The following is a 19,482-nucleotide window of genomic DNA, read 5'->3' on the forward strand; positions in this document are numbered from 1 at the left end:
ATGGCGGATAGGCGACATGTGGGCGCAAATCCGAGCCTCCATTCGCAGCTGCGAGGAGCTACCGCTGGTATAAATCCCTTGCCTCGCCCGATCCTTGACCTAGATATTGCCTTCTCCCACTTCTGGGCAGCGGCGGAAAACCCTAGACCCAGGAAACCGGAGTCGTTCGAGTGGTGGGAGGGCAAGGTGGGCGGAGATCCCCGTTCGTTCGCGGCGGTCGCCGCATCACCCACCATGGCGGTGGATGCGGGGCAGGATTTCCGCGAGGGTCGCGGAGGAGCAGGCGCGGGCCGTGCGGGCCGCGCGGCGGGGCGGATCACCGGCCGCGGCGTCGGCCGTGGAGGCGAGCGCAACAAGTTCTTGTGGAGGCGCGAGGCTGGTGGCGGATCTTCCTCATCCAACACCGCACCGGCCTCGGGGGACTCATCGCGCTAGGACGAAGCTGCGGCAACGAAGCACCACGAGATCCAGGACGGCGGGATCTGGGTGGAGAAGAGCCAGGCGGGCACGGGTTCAGACGACACCATGGATGGGAAGCAGATGGCATCTCCGCAGCGTCGTCCTCAGGGGAAAAACCCTGCCCAGGTGCCTTCCTCCAAAAAACCAGGGGCCTATCCTATCTGCAAATCTTATGATCATACTCCTACTCGTTGCCCTCAAGCATTCTGTGAAAGATGCAGCAAGTTGGGTCACCTAGCCTCTGTGTGTGTGGAATTTCTGCCTTGGGAATGTGTAGCCCTGATGTGTGCTTTTCAGTCTAAGGGTCAGGGATTTTACTTCATTCATGATTCATGCACAGCAAACCAACAGAAAGAGAAAACTCACAACATTATGATCACCATTGTTGAGGGGGAGACATCCACTCGACAAATGGAGCTAGATCTGAATGATTATCTGGCTACGGGCTGGCGTTGTTCAGCACACGCTATAGGCCCAGGGGTGTTTGTGGTGTGTTTCCCTAATCCTAGAGCTGTTGCACAGATCTGTTATGTGGGGAAAGTAACTCTGAAAACTAGTGGGGCTGTCATTCACGCCAAGCAGTGGTTGTCGGCCATTGGGGCAAAAGGGGTGATGGAAGTAGCTTGGGTGAGGATTAGCGATGTCCCGCTAGATAAGAGAAGCGAGAGAAACCTTGCTTATGTTGCATCGTTAGTGGGGGGTTCCGCTAGAGATTGATGCTGCTACGCTGCACCGCCCATCCTCTGCTCGGGTGCGGTTGGGGTGCAGAAATGTTGATGCAATACATGTGGTTGCAGAAGCTGTTCTGGGTGGAAATTTTTATGATTTCTTTTATGAAGTTGATCAGGTTCTGGTGAGAGATCCTGATAGAGAAAAAAATGCAGTTCATATATCATCTGGTTATGAGAACAAAAACAACATCGGATCTACCTCTCAGTCGAACCCCGGAGCTACGCAGGGCGGTTTACCTACTGGGCTTGGGGGTAAATCTCCTCCCATTCCCCATGGGGGGAAAACTGACCCCATTCGGGATTCGCAGGAGAGTGTAGAATCGGATGAGTCACTACATACTACTTTATTCCTGGAAACCATGGCTCAAGAGCTAGAGCGTGGTGAAAAAGTAAGTATGTGTGGTGGAAGATTTACTAAGGTTTTATGTGTGAACGAGAAGAAATCGTATTCTGATGTGGTTAAACATATGCCTCAGGTGGTGGAGGTGGATACCATCAATGACGCGAATCTGAAAGTTATCACTGATTATATGGTCGAGTCCCCTGAAACTAGAGTGGAAAATGCGGTGATCCCTACACCCCCACTAGTTACTGAAGAGAATTTGCGTTTCAGCCTACACAATGTGCAGAACAAGATGGAGAAGATAGAAGAGAAAGCTATGGCAGTAGCTAAGAAGAGAGACATAGAAGGTACTCCCAAAAACCCCAACTCTTTCGATGCTTTAAATAATTCTGAGCTTATTATTACAGCTATTAAGATGGGTGTGAATATTCCTGATGCTGATTTTGAGAGTGTGGATATTATTAGGGAGCTGGAGAAATGTAGAAATAAGGATAGTATGAATGATAATCATATTAATCCTACAGTTGGGGGGGGGAGGGGCCATGATTCTAACCAATGCTAAAGGAGATCAGACTCCTCTAAATATGAACTGGGGGGAGGAGAATGATGTTGATGATGATAAATTTACTACTGTTCGGTCTAGAAAGAAAAAAGAAAGAAAGGTTAATGTGGTCATTGCTAGACCTATAACCAGAAGTCAAAAAGAAGAGGTTTCCTTACAGAATGACAATGGTAACTCTACTCAGCTTCCTAGTAGAGCTACCAGGAGGGGGGGGCAAAAGGAAAAAATGAATGGCATATTTTGGAATTGCATAGGGGCGGGTAAAAAAAGGGATGACCACCTGCTTCTCTGATATTATTAGAGATCATTCCCTAGACTTCATTGGCCTCCAATAAACTAAGAAAGCTAACTTTACCCCCAAATATTTGAGAAAGATTGATCCCTTTGAGAGATTTAACTGGAACTGGGTACCCTCTGTTGGCAAATTAGGTGGTATCCTATGTGGCATCAAAAAAGAAACCTTAGATGTTGTTTCCTGGACAAGGGGAAAATACCTCCTTCAAGCTAATATTTTTTATGTTAAAAACAAACGCACGTGGGACATCATAGTTGTATATGGGGCTCCACAAGAGAATAATAAAGAAGAATTCCTTGAAGAATTAAGTGGGTTTTGCTCACAGGTTAGATTGCCTTACATTGTGGGGGTGATTTCAACATTCTCAGAGAAAGTGGTGAGAAAAACAAGCACCTAATTCTCTCTCGCTATGTGGATAAGTTCAATGATGTTATCCATTCTTTAAATCTGCGAGAAATAGATATGGGGGGAGGTAAATATACCTGGACGAACAGTCAAAAGCATCCTACGTTAGAGAAGCTGGATAGAATCTTGATGAGCTATGATTGGGAGGATATTTTTCCCCTTGTTTCAGTTCGCAAATTGGTTAGGGATGTGTCTGATCACAACTCGCTGCTTCTATCCACAAGTCCTGTGAAGATCAGTCCCCTTCATAATCGTGAATTTCGCTTCGAGCTTAGTTGGTTGAAGAACGAGGATTTTTATATTAAAGCCAAAGACATTTGGGAGCAGCCGGTTAATGCTAGCGATCCAATCAATATCCTCAACATTAAACTGAAACGTCTTAAGAAATACTTTAAGGGTTGGGGTTCTCACTCTTTTGGTCATGCCCGAAAGAGAAAAAAAGAGATCAAAAAGGAATTAGAGGAGATGGAGAAGATAGAAGAAGTGGAACCTCTAACACCTGAGTTGTATGAAAAAAGAACCACCCTATGTGCTGAGATGAATGATATCCTTGCTGATGAAGAACTCTTTTGGCTTCAACATTCGAATGAACGTTGGTTGCTAAAAGGAGATCAGAACACGGCTTTTTACCATCGTGTTGCGAATGGTAAAAAAAGGAAAAACACCATACATTCCCTCACTGATGGAGAGGTGGTGATTGAGGGCACAAAAGATCTCCTAACCCATGCTACCTCCTATTATAAAGAGTTGTTGGGACCGGCCAGAGGAAATATATTCCATCTATCCCCTGATACCTGGGCTGAGGGGGAAAATCTTACTAGTGAAGATAACACCCTACTCACTAGTGAGTTTACGGAGGAGGAAGTTAAAAAGGCTCTGTTTAGTATGGAGAGCAACAGAGCCCCTGGACCGGATAACATCCCAGCTGATTTTTACAAACACTATTGGGATTTTGTAAAGGGAGATCTAATGCGGCTTTTCAAAGCTTTCCATGACAACACCTTAGACATTGCGCACCTAAACTATGGTGTGATCACTCTGATCCCTAAGATGAATGGAGCTAAAAACATTCAGCAATACCGCCCCATATGCTTACTTAGATGCCCCTATAAACTCATCACCAAGGTTCTAGATAACAGGGTCGCTGTTTATGTTGATAAGCTAATCAGTCGACATCAAAATGCATTCATTAAGCATAGAAACATAATGGATGGGATCCTTACGCTACATGAGGTGTTGCATCATGCACATGTCAAGAAAAAAGTTGGGGTGGTCTCGAAGTTGGACTTTGAAAAATCCTACGACAAGATAAACTGGGACTTCCTCCTTGAGTGCCATCGGAACCGTGGTTTTGGGCCAACCTGGTGCGGGTGGATTAAAAAAAATTACACGACGGCATTGTGAGTATTAAACTAAACAATGAGGTGGGACCCTACTTCCAAAGCTATAAAGGGGTCCGTCAAGGTGACCCCCACTCTCCGTTCCTGTTCAATCTAGCTGTTGAGACCCTTTCGAAGATGATACGTAATGCCCAAAAGGAAAAGCTCTTAACTAGACTTGCCCCTGACCTGATTGAAGGGGGAGTAGCTATCCTTCAGTATGCAGATGACACGGTCATTTGTTTTGAACATGATAAGAATGCTGCTGTAAACCTGAAACTTCTTTTATACATGTTCGAACTTATGTCTAGGTTAAAGATCAACTTCCTTAAAAGTGAGGTGCTTTGTGTAGGGGGGATGAGGACACACTGGCGTTTTATGTGGATCTGTTCAACTGTAAAATTGGGCATTTTCCTATGAAATATCTGGGAGTGCCAGTTAGCTTCTCTACACTGCGTGTCCTTGAATGGGATTTCATGGACGAACGATTCCTAAAATGCTTTGAGGCCTGGATTGGGAATGTAGCTTCCTCGGGAGGGAGGCTTATTCTGCTTCTCCTCGCTCACGAGCATTGTATACTACTATATGGCTATGTTTCTTCTTCCGAAGACGGTGATAGTAAAACTAGACAAACACCGTAAACGATTTTTTGGCAAGAATATGAAGGGCGAAAACGGTACCATTTGGTAAGGTGGTCCAGAATATGCAGATCGAAAAATAAAGGGGGCCTAGGAGTGAAAGATTTGCATAAACAAAATGTTAGCCTCCTCACCAAGTGGTGGTGGAAATTAGAGAACCAACAGGGGCTGTGGCAGGAGGTTATATGGGCCAAGTATTTCAAAAAAGACACAGTTGCCTCAGTGAAAGTAAATTTGGTGATTCCCCTATATGGAAAGCCATTATGAAAGTTAAATAGAATTACTTTGCGAGGAGAAAAGTAATCCTTAATTCAGGCAACTTGGTCAGATTGTGGGTTGATCCTGTGGATAATGAGCCCCTTTGCGTGATAAGTTTCCTATTTATACAATATATGCAACTATCAAGAAATCACAGCCTCAGATTTTAGAAAAGGAGTTGATGGGGACTTTTTTAGAAGGAGACTTCACACGCCTCTAGTGGAGCAATGGAGGGAACTGGGGACGGTGGTGGGCTCCTGGCCTCAATCAAATATGCCAGATGAGGTTACCTGGGCTTTGGGGAAGAAGAAGAAATTCACAACCAAATCTGTTTATGAATACCTAGAAAAAAATGTGAGGGGTGTGACAACAAATGGGTATGGGCATCCAAGATTCCCTTAAAAATCCAAATCTTCCTCTGGCAACTTTTTCAAGATGTCGTTCTCACTAGAGATGTGATGAACAAAAGGAAATGGGCGGGCAACCCTACATGCTCATTTTGCAACGAAAGAGAAACCTCTCAACATCTTTTCTTCACATGCCCTATGGCTAGGGTGATGTGGAGAGCCGTTGGGTGTGTCCTGGGTACGGATCGATGCCCAAAAAATATATGGCAATATTTTGCTTGGTGCTACATGTTCCTTCCTGATGGGGAAAAATTCTATACTTTTGGCTTGGCAGCTATGTGCTGGGCCTTGTGGAACTGTCGTAACAAAGTAACATTTGAGGCCAAACAGATGAGGTCTCCTTTTGAGGTTCTGTACTCAGCTTGTGGGTATTTGGATTACTGGGCAGGACTGATGAATGGAGATGATCGCGAGACCATGGAGCGCAGAGCCAAAATGCTGAAGACCAACGCGTCGACCCTGATGCGTATCTGTGCGGCGCCAGGAGATGCAAGACAAGGATGATTCAGACGTGAGGGAAGCAGAGAGACATGGTTATATGCAGTATTTGGTCGTTCCGTGTGCATCGCTAGTGTTATCTTTGTGTCTATTTGCTAAACTTCAGTGTCCTTTGTGGCTCCTGCGCGAGCTTGTGTCTGAGCCTCCTGTGGCTAGTGTGATCCTAGACTGTGGTTGCTTTTGGGTTGGTGATGTTGGTTCTGACGGTCTCACTGGGTTTTCGCCCCATGATAGGCTGCTCGATGACGAGTGTCTATTGTGGGTTTCCAGTGTTTCCTTGTAGTTCAACAATCTTTGTATTTCCGTTATGAAAGTAATGAAAAGGGGTTATATGCCCGGCTAAAAAAAAGCAAAACTCCCAATGGCCGAACAGGCGGCGATGCCCGTCGGGATCGACCCGCGCAGCGGATTCTGCGGGGCCACACGGACCTTCCACAACGTCCGCTGCAGCTCAGCGGGCGCGCTGCCGCCGGAATCACTCCCGGTCATGGGCGCGGTGTTAGACTATATATACATAGTCTTGTATAGGCCTTGTATTGTACCTCTTGGTACATCTATATAATGAGATAGCTACACCCTGTTTTAGGGTGTCGAGCCAGTTTCCCAAACCCTATGTTTTACATGGTATCAGATTAGGTTACGATGCCTTCCGCTGCACCACCTCCCGCCGCCGCCGCGTCGGCCCTCGCCCCGATGTCGCCCTTCATGGCCTCCCGCCCCCTCGCGACGACGTACGGTGCCGTGCCGCCGCCGCCCACTTCCCCGCAGGCTTCGGGGTCTCTGGACGCTCCAATCGTCCCGACCGAGCCCGCGGCGCTGCCGGCCCCTGGCGGCCCTCCTCCGCCGAGTCCGCACCCGTGGTGCGGTGGTCCCGTGCCATCCTATGGTGCGCCCCCACCGCCGTCATCCTTCTGGCCGGGGTCGGCCTATGCTGCGCCGCCGCCGCAACCCTACACGGCGGTGCCGCATCCGCCGCCACCGCACCACTACTACCAGGCGCCGCCGCCGTCCTATGGGGGCGCGGCCTCCTCGTCGTACGGTGCCCCTGCAGCGCCCAGCCAAGGTGCTTCGGCTGCTGCGGGTGCTGGCCCCTATGCCGCGCCGGGCACCTACGGTCCTCCTACAGCGCCCGGGCACGATGCTTTGGCTGCCGCCTCTGTCGGGTCCTACTCCTCCCCTGGCGCCTATGCAATGGTCCCTCGTCTAGAGATGGCCCTGTCCATGGATCCCTATGCCCCACTGGCGCAGGCGTACACTGCTCAAACTGCGGCGTCGCCGCCGTTTTATTTCTCGCACTTGTTGCCGGTGAAGCTCGCGCCGGACAACTACCTGTCATGGCGTGCTCAGGTCTTGCCTCTACTCCGCAGCCGCTACTTGGAGGGCTACGTCAACGGATCCATCTCGTGCCCACCCTCTCACCATCCGGCATATCACACGTGGGTGGCGCAGGATCAGGCTATTCTCTTCGCTATCCAGTCTTCGCTCACGCCGAGTGTTTCGTCGATGGTCATCTTCGCCGCTATGTCCAGGGAGGCGTGGGCGGCCCTCCACACTAGTTTCGCCTCTCAGTCTCAGGCGCGTGCGCACTCTATACGCACCGAGCTGGGTGAGACCAAGCTTGGCGATCTCAGCATCACGGAGTACTTCAACAAGATGACGAGCCTCACCGACACCTTGGCCTCTGTTGGCCAGCCGCTTCAGGACAAGGACTTCACCACTTTTGTGCTTAACGGGCTTGATGATGATTATGACAATCTCATTGAGAACGTCCATGGTCGAGAGGATACGCTCCCGCGTCGTGATCTCTATGCGCGCCTCCTTGGGCGTGAGCAGCGCATCAAGGCGCGCTGTGTTTCCCCAGCTTCGCCTCCGCCAACGCCGCCACACGCGGCAAACCTCAGAAGCTGGCCGCATCAAGTGGCAAACCACCGGCTTCCTCGTCGCAGGCCTCGCGGGGCAACGCGCTGACTATCACTGGAGGGAGTCGCCCAGTTGCTTGTTGTTCTAGTTGCGGTGCTCCTCAGGCTTGTCAGCTTTGTGGCATTGATCGTCACCTCACCTCTCGCTGCCACAGACGCTACAAGCAAGACTTCCTTAGCCTTGGTAACAATGGAAAAGGGAATGATAAGCAGGCTGCAGCTGCTGTGACGGGGCACGAGCATGGGCGCACCCAGTCCTACTCTCTTGATCTGATGTGGTATATGGATACAGGAGCAACGAATCATCTCACCAGCGAGATGGGCAGGCTCTCCACTCAGGAACCATATCGTGGACATGATCAGGTGCACACCGCCAATGGAGCAGGTATGCGCATCTCCCATGTTGGTCAGGCATCACTTCTTGCACACAATTTTTGCAGACTGCATCTTTCCAATGTCCTTCGAGTTCCCTTTGCTACGCGTAGTTTGTTGTCTATTCCTCAACTTACTCGTGATAACAATGTCCTTGCTGAGTTTCACCCTTTTCGTTTCTTTGTCAAGGATCGGGACACGAGGGTCGTTCTGCTTAGTGGCCGTCTTCACCATGGCTTATATGCACTTGACGCACCACCTGCATCTCCTAAGCCGTCTTCTCCTCAGGTGTTCAGTGGTGTTCGTGTGTCGCCTACGCACTGGCATGCGCGCCTTGGTCACCCTGCTGCTCCTATAGTTAGTCATGTGCTGCATCGCCATGAACTACCAGTTGTATCCAATAAAAATGCTGAAACTATCTGTGATGCCTGTCAGCAGGGCAAGAGTCACCAACTACCTTTTTCAGAGTCTAGTCGTGTTGTGAAACATCCTCTTGAGCTTGTGTTTTCTGATGTATGGGGTCATGCCCAAACGTCTGTTAGTGGTCACAACTATTATGTCAGTTTCATTGATGCTTACAGTCGGTTTACTTGGCTATATCTTATCAAGCGTAAATCTGATGTGTTTGATGTTTTTATTCAGTTCCAAGCACATGTTGAGCGTCTCCTTAAGGACAAAATTATTCATGTTCAATCCGACTGGGGGGGGGCGAATATCACAACCTCAACTCGTTTTTCAACAAGCTTGGGATCTCGCATCGTGTATCTTGTCCTCACACACATCAGCAAAACGGCACCGCTGAACGTAAGCATCGTCATCTTGTAGAGACTGGACTTACTTTACTAGCTCATGCCTCCGTCTCGTTTCGGTTCTGGAGTGATGCTTTTTCCACCGCCTGTTTCTTGATAAATAGGCTTCCCTCACGACTACTGAAAATGAAAACCCCTCTTGAACTCTTGCTCAATGATATCCCAGACTACACGTTTCTCAAAGTGTTTGGGTGCGCGTGTTGGCCGCACTTGCGGCCGTACAACAAGCGTAAGTTAGAGTTTCGGTCTAAGAAGTGTGTCTTTCTTGGGTACAGTTCTCTCCATAAAGGGTACAAGTGTCTTCATGTTCCCACCAATCGTGTCTACATTTCTCGTGACGTTGTGTTTGATGAGAATGTGTTCCGTTTCGTGCTCTTCCGAACCACTCTACCATTAGTTTACCACATGTGCACTCCGCTACACCTTCGCCTGACCAATTTGTGGATGTTGCAAATGCTCCTGTGTTGCTTCCTAACCATGCTGCAGGTATTGGACGTGGTGCCCGTCTTGAACTCCTGGATGATGAGGCTATGAACAACACTCACGATGGTCATGATGATCCGGTGCATGGCCCATGCATGGAGGGTCGTGCCCGCCAGCCCGATGCATCCACAGCCGACCCGCGGGCGTCGGCAGCGCCCGCCTCGCCCGCGCCGCCGCTAGGCTCGCCCGCCCCGTCGCCCGGCTTGCCTGGCTTGCCCGCCACGCCGCATGCGTCGCCCTTGCCTGGCCCAGCGGCAGGTGGCCCAACAACCGCTGGCCCAGCGGCCACGGCAGCTACACCGGCCAGCCCCGCCTCGGCCACCTCGGATCCTCACGAGCCGGCCTTGTCGTCGGCTGGGCTCGGCAGCCCCGTCTCGGCCACGTCGTCCGGCGCTGAGTCTGATGACTCTGGCTCCTCCAGCCCCGGATCGGTCTCACCTTCGTCTCCTGTGGCAAGCCCCGTGTTGCCGGCGCCGCCTGCTGTGGTCTCTCATCGACCACACACACGCAGTCGGTCTGGTGTTTTTTGCCCCAAGGAACACACAGACGGGACTGTTGCGTGGCTTGCCGCATGTGTTGCTCATGCTGCCGCGGATCCGACGGCTGAGCCGCGTCATTTTCAGGCCGCATTGGGTATCCCTCACTGGCGTGCTACGATGGAGCAGGAATTTCAGGCTTTGCTGAAAAATGGCACTTGGCAACTTGTTCCTCCGGTTTCTGGTCTCAACATCATTGACTCCAAGTGGGTGTTTAAAGTAAAACGACATGCAGATGGTTCGATTGAGCGCTATAAGGCACGGCTGGTTGCCAAGGGTTTCAAGCAGAGGTATGGTCTTGATTATGAAGACACGTTCAGTCCAGTTATCAAGCCTACTACTATTCGTATCCTGCTGTCTCTTGCCGTTACTCGTGGTTGGTATCTTCGTCAGCTTGACGTACAAAATGCCTTCCTCCATGGAGTTCTTGAGGAAGAGGTTTATATGCGTCAACCACCAGGCTTTGTTGATCCTACACGTCCGCGTCATCTCTGTCGTCTGGTCAAGGCGTTGTATGGACTTAAATAGGCGCCTCGTGCGTGGCATGCACGCCTTGGTTCTGTTCTCCGGGCTCTTGGGTTTATTCCCTCCACTGCTGACACATCACTGTTCCTCCTTCAGCGTCCTGAGGTGACGATGTATCTATTGGTTTATGTTGATGATATCATCCTTGTTAGTTCTTCTGATGCTGCTGCTGATCGCCTTGTGTCCGCATTGAGTGAGGAGTTTGCTGTCAAGGACTTGGGTGCTCTTCATTACTTCCTTGGTTTGGAGGTATCACGATCCTCTACTGGGTTGACTCTGACTCAGAAAAAGTATTCTATGGATTTGTTACGCCGTGTTGGGATGCTCAAATGCAAACATGCTATCACTCCGATGTCTGTGACTGATCGGTTGTCTGCCCTTGATGGAGATCTTCTTTCTGCTGATGACGCCACTGAGTATCGCAGTCTTGTTGGTGGTCTGCAATATCTCACTATCACCAGGCCTGATGTCTCTTATGCAGTCAAACGTTTGTGCCAGTACCTTCATGCACCTCGTACCACTCATCTCTCGGCAGTTAAGCGCATCTTGCGATATGTCTCTTCCACTGCTTTGTATGGTCTGATTCTTCAGTCTGCACCGTCTTGTGAACTTTCGGCTTTCTCTGACGCGGATTGGGCTAGAAGTCCTGATGATCGACGATCCACGGGGGGATATGTAGTGTTCTTTGGTTCTAACTTGATCGCCTGGAATGCTCGCAAGCAAGCCACCGTGTCTCGTAGCAGTACTGAAGCTGAGTATAAAGCAGTTGCTGATGTAACCGCTGAGATCATATGGGTACAGTCCTTATTGCGGGAGTTGAGAATCTCTCCAGGTCATCCTCCAGTTTTGTGGTGTGATAACATTGGTGCTACATACCTTTCATCTAATCCGGTGTTTCATGCTAGGACGAAACACATTGAGGTTGACTATCATTTTGTTCGGGAACGTGTTGCACAGAGACTACTTTGTATCAAGTTCATCTCCTCAAAAGATCAACTTGCTGACATCTTCACGAAGCCTCTTCCAAAACCACAATTTGTAGGCTGTAGGCGCAATCTTAACTTACTTTGTACTTCAGGCTATAGTTAAGATTGAGGGAGGGTGTTAGACTATATATACGTAGTCTTGTATAGGCCTTGTATTGTACCTCTTGGTACATCTATATAATGAGATAGCCACACCCCGTTTTAGGGTGTCGAGCCAGTTTCCCAAACCCTATGTTTTACACGCGGCCTACACCTTCTCGCTCCTCGCCTCCCCAATTGCCCTGCGCTCGTCGACGCTGCCACAGGCATTGTCGTCTCCTACCCGTCCTTCATCGCCTCCGCCCCGGGGACGTCGCCTTGGTCATCGCGCCCTCGCGCCTCGAGGTCCACGTGCTCCACTTCGCGCTCATGTCCATCGGCACTATCGTGTCCCCCGCCAACCCGGCCTCAACCCCCGAGGAGTACGCGCACCAGGTCGCCCTCTCCAGGCCCGTCGTCATGTTCGCCGCCCCCGAGGTCGCCGCCAAGCTGCCCGGCCACGTCCGGTGCGTCGTCTTCAGGTCCGATGCGCAGGAGAGTCTGTCCTCTACACGCGCGAAGGCGGCTCCTCCGCCGGCCATCACGCTGCTCCCACTCCCCCTGTTCAACATCTTCGGGTTCATGATGGTCCTGCGCTTCGTATCCATGGGGGACACGGCCGTGCTCATGGAGCGGTTCGACAGTTCGACTTCGATGCCACGCTGCGCGTGATCCTGCAATACCGCGTCACGCTGCTGCCCGCGGCGCCGCCTGTCCTGGTGGCCATGATCAAGTCCAAGGAGGCACGCCACCACGACCTCTCCTCGCTCCTCGTCATCACCGTCGGTGGCGCGCCCCTTGGCCGGGACGTCGCTGAGCACTTCGCCGCTGTCTTCACCAACGTTCAGATTGTTCAGGTTAAGCATGAGACTCCATGCAGGCTGCAGAATACTACTGAATCTTCCATGCAGGCTGGGCACGAGGAGGAGGGGTGAGGGGTGGGCGCTGCGGCCGGTGACGGCCAGCTAGGAGGATGGCCATTCGGGCGCAGCCGGTCCTCATGTCTAGGACGATGATTATGCATCTCTCTAGTCTAAATTTTCAGCCTGCTGTAGTTATTGATTTTCAGCCTATGCTTCTACTGTATTTGCTTGTTGAAATTTCAGCATTTTTGGATTGGTTTCTCTATCCCTCACCCCTCCACGGGAACAAACATGGATCAGAAACTACATACTCAGCACAAATCAGTTCATGGCGTCAAAGTCGAGGAAATCAACAAAAGTGCTCCAGGAAATGCCTATCTCATATGGCTGTTCACACAAAAACACTACAGCTACGAACTTCAAGAGTTAGTGTTCTAACAAGAACAGAGGATAAACATAATTATTTTTTACGGAACAGTGAGGAACAAACATGGATCAGAGACTACACACTCGGCACAAATCAGTTCATCACGTCAAACTTGAGAAGATCAACATATTTGAAAGACCAATCTCACCACTAAAGTAGTTAATCAAGCCAAACTTCAGACAATCAACAAAGTCCATGATCAATTTCACCACTAAATTAGTGCAGTACGCAAAACTTAGAGCATCTCCAACAGCCGCGCTAAGCGCCGCGCGCAAAAAATCTGTTTGCCGCACGCGCTTCGGCTGGTTTAGCGCCCCCGCCTGCGCTGGCTCCAGCAGCCGCGCTATAATGCAGCGCGCGCGCCGCACAAACCACATATACATGTATTATAAGCAAAAATGATCAAACAAACAAAATAAATCAATAATAAATAGTTCAATTTCGTTATCATTACAACTCAAACAAATAGTTTATCGTTCAGTACAACAAATGCAATAAACACAACAAATAGTTCATGAACAATATAATGTCGAATGCAGATATCATCATCCTCTTTGTCGTCCATGCCATGCCCACCACTCTTCAGTCAAATCATTCTGAAGTTCATTGTGCGTTGCGGGACGCCGAATGGCATGATAGGAGGCAATAAAACGGGCTACCCTTTCAGCCCTCCGTCGCACTCGCACGGGATATCCCAAGAGCTCATACTGTGAGTAGTCTAAATCTTGGCCACGCTCATTCTTGATGATCATGTTGTGCATGATCACACAAGCGTGCATGATGTACCAAAGCATTTTTTATCCCAAAATCTAGCCGGTCCTCTCACAATAGTAAATTGGGCTTGCAAAATCCCAAATGCTTTCTCCACATCTTTTCTAGCCGCCGCATGAGCATTGTGGAAGTCAAGATTTTTCTTACCTTCCGGCTTTTTCAACGGCTTCACGAAGGTTTGCCACTTTGGATAGATGCCATCCGCTAGATAATAGCCATAGTTGTACGTACGGCCATTTGCTACAAACTGCACCGGTGGCAACTCACCGTTTGCAATCTTATTCATCAGTGGTGACCGGTTGACAACATTGATGTCATTCAAAGATCCAGGCATTCCAAAGAATGCATGCCAAATCCAAGTCTCCTGATCGGCCACCGCTTCAAGGATTATAGTGGAACCCTTTTTTTGGCCGTGGAATTGCCCCCATGCCTTTGGACAATTCTTCCAACTTTAATGCATGCAATCTATTGAGCCAAGCATGCCAGGAAAACCGCGAGCTTTGTTCATCGCCAATAGCCTTGCGACGCCTTCAGCATTGGGAGATCTCAAATACTCCTCGCCAAACACTTGCACAATTCCCACTGCAAAGCGCTTGACACACATGATGGCTTGGCTCTCACCCATAGCCAAGTGATCATCAACAAGATCAGCCAGTATACCGTATGCCAACATACGCAAAGCGGCTGTCACCTTCTGAAAGGTGCTATGCCCGAGCTCTCCGGCGGCATTCCTCCTTTGCTGAAAAAAACGGTCATGGCTCGCTAGTTTCTCTGCAATGCGCCTAAACAACTCGGTGCTCATCCTAAACCGGCGACGAAAATATGACTCGGGGTATATGGGATTCTCCGCAAAATAATGCCTGATCAATATGTTGTGGGCATCGATCCTATCCCTCCAAATTTTCTGCCGACCCATAACCGAACCACCGTGCTTTGGTTTTTTTATATGCATAGCTAGGATCATTGCAAGATCCTCCTCCTCTTCCATATCAAATTCTTCTTCGGAAGAATCATACGACGAACTCATCTACAATGTTCAATACTATACTATAAAAACTACAATTCAAAACATGCATCAAATTCATGAAGTTTGAGCAATACATACCTTGTAGGTGTTTGACACGGGAGCGGCGCGGCAGCGAGCGCTCGGGCGCTGTTCCTCGGACGAAGGAGGCGCGCGAGCGCCGGCGGAACTAGGAGGGGATGGGGCGGAAGCGCGGGCGCGCGGGGATAGGTCGGGGAAGCCTGAACGGTCGCCGGGGGGCGCGAGCGGCGGCGGCGGCGCGGCCGGACGGGGGGTGGAAGTGGGAGAGGAAGTGCGGGCGCGAGCGCTGGAGTGTGCCGCGCGCTGCAGCGGGCGCCCGAAATACACCGCGCGGCTAAGTGTTTTCGACCGCGCGCCCAACCTGTTATAGCGCGCGCGCCGTTTTTGCGCGCCCGCTGGAGCGACCCGCCGCATTGCGCGCGCGCTAAAACGGCCTAATTTGCGACGCGGCGCTAGTTTAGCGCGGCTGTTGGAGATGCTCTTAGGAGATCAACAAGGTTTCACCACCAAATCAGTTCACCATATGCCAAACTTGAGGAAATCAACATAGTTTCATGACCAATTTCACCACCAAAGTAAGTTTCATCATACGCCAAACTTGAGGAAATTAACAGAGTTCCCAACCAACTTGACCACCAGACCACGATCCAAGACGATCAAGGAAGCAAAACGAAGAAAGAAAGACAACAAACATCACCAAATCAACAAGGCGTCTCTTATACTCTCGCACCGGCCATCTTCCATGAGCACTGCCACTAAGGACTACTTGACTCGCCTCTCTGCTCGACCTTCACGTGGAAGACGCTCTTGCGCTCCTCTTCCTTTACCTTGAGCAGGGTCACCTAGAGGACGCCATTCTTCATCTCGGCCTTGATCTTGTTTATCTTGTACGCGTCAGTAGGCATCTCCATGCGGCGGTTGTACCTCGGCACCGCAGAGTCGTCGTCGCCGTCCCAGGGCTGCTTCTCGCCCTCGCCCTTGATCATCAGGATGTTCCTTGGTAGCGAGGGAAGAGGAGCACTCGGAGCCCATGGTCACGCAGTGCGCCAGCCGCATCTCCTCCACCTCAGGCACCGTCACGTCCACGGTCTTGCAGTGCCATCCAGCAAAATGTTATTGTTTCAGAGAAATGGATCAAATCCCATTTTTCGTTGAGATCACAAGAATAGTGAACAGAATTCGAGCCTTACCTCCCACCCGTAGTGTGCGCACAGGATCTGCAGAGCCTTGTCGCAGCAGCCTCTGATGTCGTCGGAGCTGTCGTTGAACCACTGCGTTCAAAATGCGAATTGTTATTACTATGCTGCATGTGTTCATCATCAGGCTTGAATCATTCTGTATCTGAAGATGGAGACGCTTGCTCACTTTTCCGTATCTTGCAAGCCTAGGCATGGGTGGATGTCAGCAACGGCAGATTTAGCTGGGGCTGCAAATAAATCTGTCAAAAAGATGCCAGTTTCAGTGAACAATTACAATCCAGGTGGTTTATGCGTGCAAATTTAGCTGAATACCTCCCATGCATCCAGCAAAAGTAGCAAAATTACCCGGGAGTGAGCTGGTCTGGACTGATCAACCATGACCGCGTAGTTGAAAGATCAATCAGTCACATGCATGGTAAGATGAGGATAATGCAGATACAACAGGAACATCCATTTGGTTCATGTTCGAAAAGTAATAACGAAAGCACTAGTAGCTAGTTTATGCAAGAAGAAGCGTGGAGCCTAAGGATGGCAATTTTTATCCATGGACATGGATATCCATGGATATTCGACCCGAATGGATAGGGTTTGGATATGCTTTTGTGTCCATGGGCGGCGCCCAAACCCGACCCGATTGTTCGTGGATAGGGCATGGATATAATCTTGTACCCATGGATATACCCAAACCCGACCCGATAGTATGACTTAATGGGGGAAAATCTGCTATCCCTGCCCCACGGTCGTATGTCCCACAGCAATTTTACACTTTTTTGATCTAAAACATGCATAAGAAATTACACAATCCCCATCGTAACTTTTTTTAGTTGACATTCAATCCCCTCTATAACATACTCCAACACCCCTTCCCTTATTTTTACCTCCTTCTTAAATGACTCGTCATTCTCATTTGTTAGAAAAATACTAAATGATCTTAGGTTGTTAGTGGATGTTGATTTACCATAAGTGAACCCTAGCCTACCATGAGGTGAAGAATGGAAGAGTTTATGTTAATATTGTATTATGTTTTATTTATATGTCTCGAGAGGACCCAATGGATATCCAATGGGTATGGATATCCATCGGGTTTGGACATGGACACAATTTTTCACCCATGGATTTTTTCATGGGCGGGCAAAGACTGTCTTCATGGACATGGATATGGATTTGAGATTGTTCAACCCTATCCAAACCTGTAGGATCGAAAGTATGTCTAGAGGGGGGTGATTAGACTACTTGACCAAATAAAAACTTAACCTTTTCCCAATTTTAGTTCTTGGCAGATTTTAGCTATTGTAGGACAAGTCAAGCAATCATCACACAATTCAAGCAAGCATGCAAAGAGTATATTGGCAGCGAAAAGTAAAGCATGCAACTTGCAAGAATGTAAAGGAAAGGGTTTGGAGAATTCAAACGCAATTGGAGACACGGATGTTTTTCCCGTGGTTCGGATAGGTGGTGCTATCCTACATCCACGTTGATGGAGACTTCAACCCACGAAGGGTAACGGTTGCGCGAGTCCACGGAGGGCTCCACCCACGAAGGGTAATGGTTGCGCGAGTCCACGGAGGGCTCCACCCACGAAGGGTCCACGAAGAAGCAACCACCCACGAAGGGTCCACGAAGAAGCAACCTTATCTATCCCACCATGGCCATCGCCCACGAAGGACTTGCCTCACTAGCGGTAGATCTTCACGAAGTAGGCGATCTCCTTGCCCTTACAAACTCCTTGGTTCAACTCCACGATCTTGTCGGAGGCTCCCAAGTAACACCTAGCCAATCTAGGAGACACCACTCTCCAAGAAGTAACAAATGGTGTGTAGGTAATGAACTCCTTGCTCTTGTGCTTCAAATGATAGTCTCCCCAACACTCAACTCTCTCTCATAGGATTTGGATCTGGTGAAAAGAAGATTTTAGTGGAAAGCAACTTGGGGAAGGCTAGAGATCAAGATTCATATGGTAGGAATGGAATATCTTGGTCTCAACACATGAGTAGGTGGTTCTCTCTCAGAACATATGAGTTGGAATTGTGTATGTGTTCTGATGGCTCTCTCCCTGAATGAAGAGGAGGTGGAGGGATATATATAGCCTCCACACAAAATCCAACCGTTACACACAATTTTCCAATCTCGGTGGGACCGAATCAACAAACTCGGTCGGACCGAAAAGGTAAACCTAGTGACCGTTAGAGATTTTCGGTGGGACTGACATGCAACTCGGTAGGACCGACGTGGTTAGGGTTTGGGCATAACGTAATCTCGGTGAGACCGATTACACAAACTCGGTGAGACCGAGTTTGGTAATAAGCTAACCAGAGAGTTGGTCAGGTAAACTCGGTGGGACCGATTTGCTCTTTCGGTGAGACCGAAAAGTTACAAAAAGGAAACAAAGAGTTTACACTGCAATCTCGGTGGGACCGATTCGCTCTTTCGGTGAGACCGAAAAGTTACGAAAGGGAAACAGAGAGTTTGCAATCCCATCTCGGTGAGACCGAGATCCCTATCGGTAGAACCGAATTGCTAGGGTTTGGCAGTGGCTTATGACAAGTGAAACTCGGTGGCACCGGATAGAAAGAATCGGTAGGACCGAGTTTGGCTTAGGGTTTAGGTCATATGTGGATATGGGAAAGTAGTTGAGGGTTTTGGAGCATATCACTAAGCACATGAAGCAAGAGGCTCATTAAGCAACACCTCATCCCTCCTTGATAGTATTGGCTTTTCCTAAAGACTCAATGTGATCTTGGATCACTAAAATATAAAATAAAGAGTCTTGAGCTTTTGAGCTTGAGCCAATCCTTTGTCCTTAGCATTTTGAGGGTTCCACTTTCACATCCATGCCATGCCAATCATTGAGTTTTCCTGAAATAGTCATATTGGAATAGCATTAGCTCAATGAGCTATATGTTATTATGAATTACCAAAACCACCTAGGGATAGTTGCACTTTCAAAACCCGACCCATTGCCATCCTTAGTGGAGCCACTGACGCGACAAGTGCATCCTCGACCGTCAGCCCCGGCGTGGTCGTCCTCCCTCGCCACCCATCGTCCGAGTCGCGACGCTCCAGCAATGGAGGAGAAGCCTATCAGAGACAGCAGACGGGTCATGCTGGTCAGCGCGCTGTGCGGGTCGAGCACGTCTGCAGAATCAACATCAAGGACGGCAAAAGCTGATAACGATTTGACTTCAGAACGAATGCAAAGAAACGGCGCACCACATGTGGGGAAGCAAAGCCCTGCGAGAAGAAGATGAAATGATGAGGTCGCAGTCGCAGTAGTCGTCGTCGCCGTAGTGGCCGACCTCCTTGACCTGGGTGTTGTACGGGCGGCGGGCGACGGTGACGGCGGGGGAATGGAGCGCACAGAAGGCCACAGAAGCACCAGACTTGAGGAGGCTGGCCGGCGCAGCACCCTTACAAGCGACTGCGGAAGCCATGGTCTCTCTCTCTCCACAGATGGCAGCAGGCGGCGACAGCGGAGGGCGGCGGCGGGGACGGAC

General features: G+C 49.7%; 1 protein-coding gene and 1 pseudogene across 1 annotated transcript; one reads left to right on the top strand and one right to left on the bottom strand.

The window, feature by feature from the left end:
* The first annotated feature begins 6,336 nt into the window (after window positions 1-6,336).
* LOC119359461 lies at window positions 6,337-12,618 on the top strand (annotated as a pseudogene).
* Window positions 12,619-15,631: 3,013 nt separating this feature from the next.
* On the bottom strand, window positions 15,632-19,419 carry LOC119357890 (26.2 kDa heat shock protein, mitochondrial-like). The gene is made up of 5 exons (XM_037624675.1): window positions 19,227-19,419; window positions 18,972-19,123; window positions 15,980-16,060; window positions 15,828-15,878; window positions 15,632-15,766 (listed from the first exon to the last, which is right to left on the bottom strand). Exons 1-5 carry the CDS (start codon window positions 19,417-19,419, stop codon window positions 15,632-15,634), a joined length of 612 nt encoding a protein of 203 aa, XP_037480572.1.
* Between the last annotated feature and the right edge of the window lie 63 nt (window positions 19,420-19,482).

The sequence above is a fragment of the Triticum dicoccoides genome, chromosome 2A, assembly GCF_002162155.2.
Source record: "Triticum dicoccoides isolate Atlit2015 ecotype Zavitan chromosome 2A, WEW_v2.0, whole genome shotgun sequence".
NCBI lineage: Eukaryota > Viridiplantae > Streptophyta > Magnoliopsida > Poales > Poaceae > Triticum > Triticum dicoccoides.

Excerpts from the sequence above, each read along its gene's own strand:
- LOC119357890 (XM_037624675.1), bottom strand. The coding sequence starts at position 19,419 with ATGGCTTCCGCAGTCGCTTGTAAGGGTGCTGCGCCGGCCAGCCTCCTC. Across the intron at positions 15,879-15,979 it reads GCGCACACTACGGGTGGGAG|ACCGTGGACGTGACGGTGCC; the intron begins GTAAGGCTCGAA and ends TGGCACTGCAAG. Across the intron at positions 15,767-15,827 it reads AGATGCGGCTGGCGCACTGC|GGCGAGGGCGAGAAGCAGCC; the intron begins GTGACCATGGGC and ends CTGATGATCAAG.